This window comes from Micromesistius poutassou, assembly GCF_964030765.1.
Source record: "Micromesistius poutassou genome assembly, chromosome: 24".
NCBI classification, from domain to species: domain Eukaryota; kingdom Metazoa; phylum Chordata; class Actinopteri; order Gadiformes; family Gadidae; genus Micromesistius; species Micromesistius poutassou.
This window is the reverse complement of record NC_140294.1, coordinates 103,493-113,303: the sequence shown is the minus strand read 5'-3', so window position 1 is coordinate 113,303 and position 9,811 is coordinate 103,493. Positions and strand designations below refer to the sequence as shown.

General features: G+C 52.0%; 1 protein-coding gene across 1 annotated transcript in view; it reads right to left on the bottom strand.

Moving 5' to 3' along the window:
* Positions 1–8,823, bottom strand: part of aox6 (aldehyde oxidase 6) — a 20,494-nt gene extending 11,671 nt beyond the window's left edge. Inside the window, exons 1-13 of the mRNA XM_084487805.1 lie at positions 8,578–8,823; positions 5,493–5,550; positions 5,030–5,126; positions 3,860–3,968; positions 2,986–3,112; positions 2,677–2,738; positions 2,489–2,563; positions 2,200–2,280; positions 1,761–1,905; positions 1,550–1,642; positions 909–1,060; positions 370–463; positions 44–153 (exon numbers count right to left, since the gene is read on the bottom strand). Coding sequence (XP_084343931.1) covers positions 44–153; positions 370–463; positions 909–1,060; positions 1,550–1,642; positions 1,761–1,905; positions 2,200–2,280; positions 2,489–2,563; positions 2,677–2,738; positions 2,986–3,112; positions 3,860–3,968; positions 5,030–5,126; positions 5,493–5,550; positions 8,578–8,631 — 1,257 coding nt within the window. The 5' untranslated portion in view covers positions 8,632–8,823. The remainder of the gene's footprint in view (positions 1–43; positions 154–369; positions 464–908; positions 1,061–1,549; positions 1,643–1,760; positions 1,906–2,199; positions 2,281–2,488; positions 2,564–2,676; positions 2,739–2,985; positions 3,113–3,859; positions 3,969–5,029; positions 5,127–5,492; positions 5,551–8,577) is intronic.
* Positions 8,824–9,811: the final 988 nt, after the last annotated feature.

Below are 9,811 nucleotides of genomic sequence, written 5' to 3'. Positions count from 1 at the left end.
CCTGTCACATCCCGTCCTGTGACGTCACTTCCTGTGTCCTCACCGGCCGGGTCTGGGGGACGAACACGGCCACGAGGACGTCGGCCGGCCCCAGCAGCGTGGTCCTGAAGCCCGTGAAGAAGTCCTGGTCCAGGGGCACCTCTCTGCTGCCCCCTGCAGGGAGACCAGGGGACCCCCCCACAGCACAGGTCAGGGGTCACTCAGGGGTCACTCAGGGGTCACTCAGGGGTCACTCAGAGGTCACTCAGAGGTCACTCAGGGGTCACTCAGGGGTCACTCAGAGGTCACTCAGGGGTCACTCAGAGGTCACTCAGGGGTCACTCAGGGGTCAGTCTGGGGTCAGTCTGGGGTCACTCAGGGGTCACTCACCGTCCGAGGCCACCCTCAGCCTGCAGCCCCCGGCCGCCAACACCGGGTTGAGGTCGGAGTTGGGGAGAGCACTCACGATGTTCCCCCCCAGGGACTAGGAGGAGGAGGAAGAGGAGGAGGAGGAGGAGGAGGAGGAGGAGGAGGAGGAGGACAGAGAGGAGGAGGAGGAGGACAGATGGAAGGACAGAGAGGAGGAGGAGGAGGAGGAGGACAGAGAGGAGGAGGAGAAGGAGGACAGAGAGGAGGAGGAGGACAGAGAGGAGGAGGAGGAGGACAGATGGAAGGACAGAGAGGAGGAGGAGGAGGAGGAGGAGGAGGACAGAGAGGAGGAGGAGGAGGAGGACAGAGAGGAGGAGGAGGAGGACAGATGGAAGGACAGAGAGGAGGGGGAGGAGGAGGACAGAGAGGAGGAGGAGGAGGACAGAGAGGAGGAGGAGGAGGAGACCAAATGAGAGCACAGCAACAGAAGTGTTTCTACATGAATCCGTAATGCGGTCTCAGTCCCAGTGGTCCTGTGTGGTCCAGAGTGGGGGACTCACCGCTACGTTGCGGATCTGCTGGCCCGCCAGCGCCCTCAGCTGCTCCAGCAGAGCCCGGTACAGCTCCGTCTTCTCCTGGGGCAGAGCCTCCACCCGGGCCTCCAGGACCATCCGGAACTGGGTCAGAGACAGACCTGCACCCACCCACACCCCTGGAGACACGCCCACATTACACCCTACCACCTGGAGACACGCCCACATTACACCCTACCACCTGGAGACACGCCCACATTACACCCTACCACCTGGAGACACGCCCACATTACACCTTATCACCTAGAGACACGCCCACATTACACCCTACCACCTGGAGACACGCCCACATTACACCCTACCACCTAGAGACACGCCCCCAAATACACCCTTCTACCAGGAGACACGCCCCCAAATACACCCTTCTACCAGGAGACACGCCCCCAAATACACCCTACTACTACGGCAGACGAGGTTCTGCGGGGTTCTAGTGGAGGACAGAAGAGGTTTTACTGGAGGACAGAAGGGGTTCTACTGGAGGAAAGAAGGGGTTCTACTGGAGGACAGAAGAGGTTCTACTGGAGGACAGAAGAGGTTCTACTGGAGGACAGAAGGGGTTCTACTGGAGGACAGAAGAGGTTCTACTGGAGGACAGAAGGGGTTCTTGCCTTGCGGGGTGTGGATGACCTCAAACAGAGGAGCCACCCTGCTGGGGGAGATGATGAGCGGGTGAACCACCCCTCTGAACTTCATCTCCGGACCTGGAACGCAGAGAGCCCAGTCTGACCAGTCACACACTGATGCACCAGTACAGGCCGGATGGATATAGACGATGCTGACAAGAGCTACAGAGCGATTACAGAGCCGGTCCTTGCTGACCTAAGTTGGTGTTCCCCAGAAGCAGCGGGGCCCGGGGGTGGGTGGTCTTCAGGAGAACCAGTTCCTCCAGGGAGACCGGGGACACCCAGGACACCCTCTCCCCCCGGAACCAGCGCGTCTGCTGGGGCTCCGTCAGCGCCATCCGCTGGTGCGAGGGGGACAGGACAACATTAACGTTAACGCGCTACGTCAACGCTCGGCTCCCTCTGAAACATGGGGGAACGCTGAGGCGCTCATCATGTGTTGTCCGATTGAAAGATGAAACCCTTCCAGTGGTTAAATACTTGTTGAGGAAAAAATAAGTTTGATGAAATGACGTGATTAGGGACAAACCGACAAACATAATGCTTCACTAGTCCAGTGGAACATGCATGGAGTATGAAGGGGGTCTGAATGCCGGCAGGTGGGAGGCCGGTTCAGAGGAGCGGGTCCGTCCTACCATCAGCTCAGGAGGGAAGATCAGGTCCTGGGTCGGGTCCAGGGGCAGCAGGTCCTCCGTGGGGAACAGCTGGGGGGCGGACTGCAGCACAGGGAACCACACCCATTACTAGTCTCAACTAGACTCAACTAGTCCCAGAGACTGGTTTAAGGGACCAGACCAGTTTAAGGGCCTAGTTTAATTCCCTGTTTTAAGGGACTATCCCCGTTTAAGGGCCGGGTTTAAGGGCCGGGTTTAAGGGACTAGACCCGTTTAAGGGGGGTTTAAGGGCCTGGTTTAAGGGACTCACAGGCTCCGCTCCGGGTGTTTCCTCCGCGTCCATGCAGCAGCCGACCCCTCCGTTGCCTTGGCAACACTGGGACTCCTGCAGAGAGGCAACGGGTGTCATCATGACGCCGCGATGTCATGGTGATGTCATGGTGACGTCATGGTGATGTCATGGCGATGTCATGGTATCCACAGGTGAGGTCCTCGTACCTGGGTGAAGGTCCTGCAGCTGTCGATGATTGGCCGATAGCCGGTACACCTGCACAGGTTACCTAGCAACACACACAATTTAGCATGCTTTGTGTATGTGCACGTGCGTGTGTGTATATGTGTGTACGTGTAAGTGTATGTTTATGTGTGTGTGTGTGTGTGTGTGTGTGTGTGTGCTATACGTGTGTGTATATGTGTGTACATGTAAGTGTATGTTTCTGTGTGTATATGTATGTGTGTGTGTGTGTGCATGTATGCATGTATGTGTGTGTGCGTGCGTGTGCGTGCGCGCGTGCGTGTGTGTGCTACCTCCCAGAGCCTCCCTGATGTGCTCCATGCTGGGCGTGGCGTGGTTCCTCAGCAGGGTGTACATGGACATCACCATGCCTGGGCTGCAGAACCCACACTGGGACCCGTGGGCCTTAGCCAGCCGCTCCTGGAACAGACAGGCTGCAGTCTGTATACTGAAGGTGAGGGGAGGTGAGTCTAGTGTGTATACTGCGGAGTGAGGGGAGGTGAGTCTAGTGTGTGTACTGCAGGGTGAGGGGAGGTGAGTCTAGTCTACTGTAAGTGGTGTAAGGGGAGGTGAGTCTAGTCTGTATACTGCAGGGTGAGGGGAGGTGAGTCTAGTGTGTGTACTGAGGGTGAGGGGAGGTGAGTCTAGTCTACTGTAGGGGGTGTGAGGGGAGGTGAGTCTAGTCTGTATACTGCGGAGTGAGGGGAGGTGAGTCTAGTGTGTGTACTGCAGGGTGAGGGGAGGTGAGTCTAGTCTACTGTAAGTGGTGTAAGGGGAGGTGAGTCTAGTCTGTATACTGCAGGGTGAGGGGAGGTGAGTCTAGTCTACTGTAGGGTGAGGGGAGGTGAGTCTAGTCTACTGCAGGGTGAGGGGAGGTGAGTCTAGTCTACTGTAGGTGGTGTAAGGGGAGGTGAGTCTAGTCTACTGTAGGGGGTGTGAGGGGAGGTGAGTCTAGTCTACTGTAGGTGGTGTGAGGGGAGGTGAGTCTAGTCTACTGTAGGGGGTGTGAGGGGAGGTGAGTCTAGTCTACTGTAGGGGGTGTGAGGGGAGGTGAGTCTAGTCTACTGTAGGGGGTTGAGGGGAGGTGAGTCGTGGTGTGAGGGGGGGTGAGTTGTGAGGGGAGGTGAGTCGGGGTGTGAGGGGGGGTGAGTCGTGAGGGGAGGTGACCTGGACCGGGTGCAGCCTGGTCTTGGTGGAGCCCACCCCCTCCACGGTGGTGACGGCCGCGCCGGCCAGCTGGCAGACAGGAAGCAGGCAGGCGTTGGCCGAGAAATGTCTGCAGTCGTGCGGTGAAGGGAACCACGGGTAATGGAGTCCTCACCGTGATGGGCACCATGGGTAATGGAGTCCTCACCGTGATGGGCACCATGGGTAATGGAGTCCTCACCGTGATGGGCACCATGGGTAATGGAGTCCTCACCGTGATGGGCACCACGGGTAATGGAGTCCTCACCGTGATGGGCACCATGGGTAATGGAGTCCTCACCGTGATGGGCACCACGGGTAATGGAGTCCTCACCGTGATGGGCACCATGGGTAATGGAGTCCTCAGCTCTCACAGATTCAAAAGTTTTTTATTTGTCACATACTCCAAGGATATTTAGTGAAATGTTTGTGTGACATACTCTGTATTTTCTGTGCTTAAAAATTTATAAAATACAATAGAATAAAAATATAATGAAATAAAATGCAATATAAGTTTTAAATAAATGTACAATTAAAACTGGATAAACAGGGAGATGTACAAGATGTATGGTGCAATATGGCCAGGGTAAGAGTGTCAAAGTGCAGGGGGAGGGGTAGGGTGATTGTCCAGGGCTCCGGTATCACTTAGTGACTGAGTTCACTGAGTTCAGGGCTCTGATAGCCTCAGCCGACCTCATAGACTAAAGCCACCCTCAAGGAGCCAATGTGTAGCTACACTTGAAGCTAAACATACCATAGATGATAGTGATGTTAGTTGTTAGCATGTTTATATGTTAGTAGGGGTTAGACAGTACGGAGACAGGTCATTAAGCAGCAGGTAGGGGTTAGACAGTACAGAGACAGGTCCTTAAGGAGCAGGTAGGGGTTAGACAGTACAGAGCCAGGTCATTAAGGAACAGGCAGGGGTTAGACAGTTCAGAGACAGGTCATTAAGGAGCAGGTAGGGGTTAAACAGTTCAGAGACAGGTCATTAAGGAGCAGGTAGGGGTTAGACAGTACAGAGCCAGGTCATTAAGGAACAGGTAGGGGTTAGACAGTTCAGAGACAGGTCCTTAAGGAGCAGCTAGGGGTTAGACAGTTCAGAGACAGGTCCTTAAGGAGCAGGTAGGGGTTAGACAGTGTAAAGGATACTGGATGGTGCGGCTGAGGGGGTCGTATCGTGACACCATGACGGTACACGCCCCACAGCCTCCGCCGCCGCAGCTGACCTTGGTCCCGGTCAGCCTCACTGGAGCGGCTGTTAAGGTGACCTTAACCTTAACTAACCCTAACCACCTCTAACCTTACCCACTGCTAACCTTAACTAACCCTAACCTTGGCCACCTCTAACCATAACCACGGCTAACCTTAACTAACCCTAACCTTAACCACTTCTCACCCTAACTAACCCCTACCTTAACCACCTCTAACCTTAACTTACCCTAACCTTAACTAATCCTAAACTTAACCACCGCTAACCTTAACTAACCCTTACCTTAACTAACTCTAACCTTAACTAACCGTGACTTTAACTACCTCTAACCTTAACTACCCTAACCTTAACCTTAACTACCTCTAACCTTAACTAACCAGCAGGGGTCCGGGTGAAGGATACTCTTCTCTCTGAGGAACGACACAAGCATGGTTTCTGGGTCTGCATTCTCCTCCGTCACCTGTCAATAAAAGACACTCACCTGTCAATCAAAACACTCACCTGTCTATCACAAAGCCTCACCTGTCCATCACAAACATGCCCACTCACCTGTAATTTACCTACCACACACACACACACACACACACACACACACATCATCATCATTGGACACTCAAGGTCAAGTATGTCCGTCCTCCTTCTTGGTCCTTATGGGTCTCCAGGCGGGCAAAGAGGCCGATCCTGGACCCGCATATTTTGGGGCAATGTGGGCATGGGTGGGCAGTGGCGATTGTGGGTTTGGGTGGAACCTTTTTGGTGGAAGCAATCTCCTTTCTGCGTCTGCGTTTGTCTTCTGCAGTACTATGGAGATCGACATTATACTGCGCAGCTCCATCTTGGACAAGTTGTCTCCAGGCCGCCCTGTTTGTTGCTGTGGCCTCCCAAGTCTGATGGCCTATGTGTCACTTCTTGAGGACTGCTTTGATGTTATCTTTGAACCTTTTCTTTTGGCCTCCTGGGGAACGCTTTCCTTGAACAAGCTGTGAGTAGAGGACTTGTTTGGGAAGGCGAGAGTCAGGCATCCGAATCACGTGACCAGTCCATCTGAGCTGGTGTTGGGCGATGATGGCAGTGATGGTGGAGATGCCAGCCTCCTCCAGGACGCTGGTGTTTGTCCGTCGATCCTCCCAGGTTATCCTGAGGATTCTCCATAGGTACCTCTGCTGGAAGGCCTCGAGTGCTCTCAAGTGCCTGCTGTATGTGGTCCAGTCTTCTGACCTATACAGGAGAGTACGGAGCAGTACCGCTTTGTAGGACCTTTGACTGGAGGTCGCAGTCCTCAAAGACCCTTTTCTTCAGTTTGGAGTATGGAGTATGCCCCGCTGGCACAGCTAAGACGGTGGTGTACCTCTTCATCAATGGTGGCTTTAGATGACAGGAGGCTGCCAAGGTATGGGAAGTGGTCCACATTTTTTAACCTGGTGTTGTCAATGGAGATGTTTGGGGGAGTGTTGCTGTTTGGTGGTGGCTGATGGAGGATTTGTGTCTTTTTTAGGTTGATGGCCAGACCGAGCTGTTTGTACGCTTTCGTGAAAGCAGTCAAGGTGCACTGTAGGTCCTCTTCTGAAAGGGCTACAATAGCATTATCGTCTGCATACTGCAGCTCTGTGATGGATACGGTGGTGGTACGACCTTTAGCCCTGAATCTGTTGATGTTCAGAAGTCTGTCAGTCCTGTACATAATTTCGACTCCCTGTGGCAGCTGGTTCCCTGTCAGATGGAGGATGGCTGCAATGAAGATGGAGAACAGCGTTGGAGCAATGACGCATCCCTGCTTAACTCCTGTGTCGACCCGAAAGGGGTTCCGTTTCGTCTCCAGAGCCAGTCAGTACAGTGGCAGACATGTTGTCGTGCAGCAGCCGCAGCACTTGGATGTATTTCCCTGGGCAGCCAATTTTTGCCAGGACCAGCCAGAGGGCCTGAAGATCATGTCCGTAGTGCCTCTGTTTGGGCGGAAACCACTCTGAGACTCAGGAAGGATGCTTTCTGACCGGGGGGTGAGTCTATTGGCCAAAACCCGAGCTAGTGCCTTCCCTATGGTGGAAAGGAGGGAAATACCGCGGTAATTCCCACAGTCCGCCTTGTCACCCTTCTTAAAGAGGGAGATGACTAAAGCATCCTTCAGTTTCCCATATTTTGAGGAGCAGGGAGTGGATGTGTTCAAGGATGGGATGCCGTCAAGCCCAGCAGCCTTGTTGTTTTTCATTGTCCTGATAGAGTCCTGCACCTCTTCCAAACTGGGTGGCTCTCCCATTCTCTCAATGATGGGCAGTTGAGGGAGTCAAACTCAGGAGTGGTGTCCCTGTTCAGAAGCTCTTCATAGTGCTCCTTCCACCTGTGTGTTATTGCCTCCCTATCTTTCATCAGGGAGAGTCCATCCTTAGAGCGAAGGGGGGTGAGGCCACGGCAGCTAGGGCCATATACTGCTCTCGTGGCTTCGAAAAAGCCTCTGGTGTTTCCAAAGTCAGCAAGCTGTTGGATTTCCTCCAACAACTCCACTGGCTCCCGGTTCAGTTCCGTATTCAGTTCAAAGTCCTCCTGGTAGCATTCAAGGCCATCCACAACCTCGCCCCCCCTTATCTGTCTGATCTCCTCCATGTCCCCACTCCCTCCCGCTCCCTCAGATCCTCTTCCTCCATACACCTGTCTGTCCCCTCCGCCCGTCTCACTACCATGGGGAGCAGAGCATTCAGCCGCTCTGCTCCTCGTCTGTGGAATTCACTACCACCCCAACTCAGGAACATTGATTCATTCTCCAAGTTCAAGTCACAACTCAAAACACATCTGTTTCAAACTGCTTATTCCACCTGACGCCAACTGCTCTGTCCAACCAACTCTAAGTGTTCCTTTTTATTGTATATTTTATTGCTTTTGTGTACTCTTGTACGGTGTCCTTGAGTGCCAAGAAAGGCGCCTTCTAAATAAAATGTATTATTATTATTATTATTATTTCCAGAGCCTTTTGTGTCCACCACTGGTTCTTCTGTATCCTAACTTGTGATTGGACAGCTGCTTTCGCTTTGGCATGGGCTTCTCTTTTATCCTTAAGTTGCAGTTGATGTCATTTTGCCAGGTGATGAAAGTTTTCCGCTTGGTGTCGATAAGCTGCTGAGGGCTGCCTGCAGCTGTTGTTGGAAGGCGGTTTCTCCCAGTCGTTCGATGTTAAGCACGCACACACACACACACACACACACACACACACACACACACACACACACACACACACACACACACACACACACACACACACACACACAATTTTGTTCTTAATTGCACTGTATCTCTTTTATCTTATTTTACTGTTTTTTTGGGGGGGGGAGGGGTTTGACTGCGATGTCTTCTTAACCTGTTATGTTGTGCATTTGACAAATAAAAGTACTGGAACTTGAACACACGCACACGCACACGTCTTTTCCTCTAATAAAGTGACGCGCACTGAGTTCCCAGAACCCTCGCGTTGCTCGACTCGATGGACCTGCAGACTCACCTTCCTCCCGTTGACAAAGAAGCAGAGACTGTCCGAACGTTTCTCCATGGCCATCTTCTCTCGCTGTAAACTCCAGATGAGCGGAGCCTCGTTCCCAGTCCTTCCCAGTCCTTCCCAGTCCTTATATCACGACGGGACGGGATGCTCCGAATGAGCGTTACTGGCGAGAGGAGGCGGGACTTAGACTTTCATCGGTTTATTGGCGAGAGAGGGACGGACGCTCGCTGGGGGGGATATCCAAATTCCACATTCATTCTCCTTCATATTCTTATTAATCTCTGTCCAGGAACTGTTCGCCGGCATACACAGCTCACAGAGGGCAGGTGACCGGAAATAGCGTTTTTATAGACCGGGATAACACTACAACACATGCCCCTCTCCCAGCTCCCCTCCACCTGATCGCCCGCCTACAGGTGAAGGTCCGCCTGGAAACGCCCCCGTCCAGTGGAGCACACGAGAGTTACGACAGCATGTTGCTCTATAATGCTTTGAATAGTTGTGTTTTTAATTATTGTCCTAAGGTTGTATCACTGTAAAGAGCAATCACGTCCTGGTGATTATTCATATATTCAGAGGGAAGTGAAGGAATGTTTCTAAACTAGATTCGTTTTAGACTCATCTTTATGACTTTTATTTCATCACTGCTCCTCCATGCAGTCTGTGGTAGTTTAAAAGTCTAAAATATGCGCTTTTAATCCATATCAATGGTAATGTATCCTGTAAGTAGAGCTCTTACTTATTGTGTAGCTAACCTTATATTATACAACCCTCAATTCAACACCTCCGTCCACCACTGTACAATCACACAATGTCATCTTGAACAATATAGAGGCATTCTTCCTATCGGTCGCTGCGAACTTCTTGAACGAATGAGGCACTCTCCCTCTCGAATCGATGGCTCTGGGTTTTGTGAACTCCATAAAGTCGGTGTCAGCAGATTGTGGACGGTATAAAGTTCGTCTGAGTAGATTATTAACCGTATGAAGATCGTTTACAGACACTATGATTTGTATTGTATGACTTGTATTGTTTTATCTGTACCAAACGGATCTGAACAGCAGAGACCATCGAGTCATTTACAAATCGACGGGGAAAAAAAAATAATTGCAATAATCCGTGTTTGTATTGTCTTCCTTACATTCCCAAAGACTGAACCGGTTTTAGTTTATAGATACATATATAGGCCTACTACACATTTATTTAGTTTGTATATTTTATTTGATATGATCATATA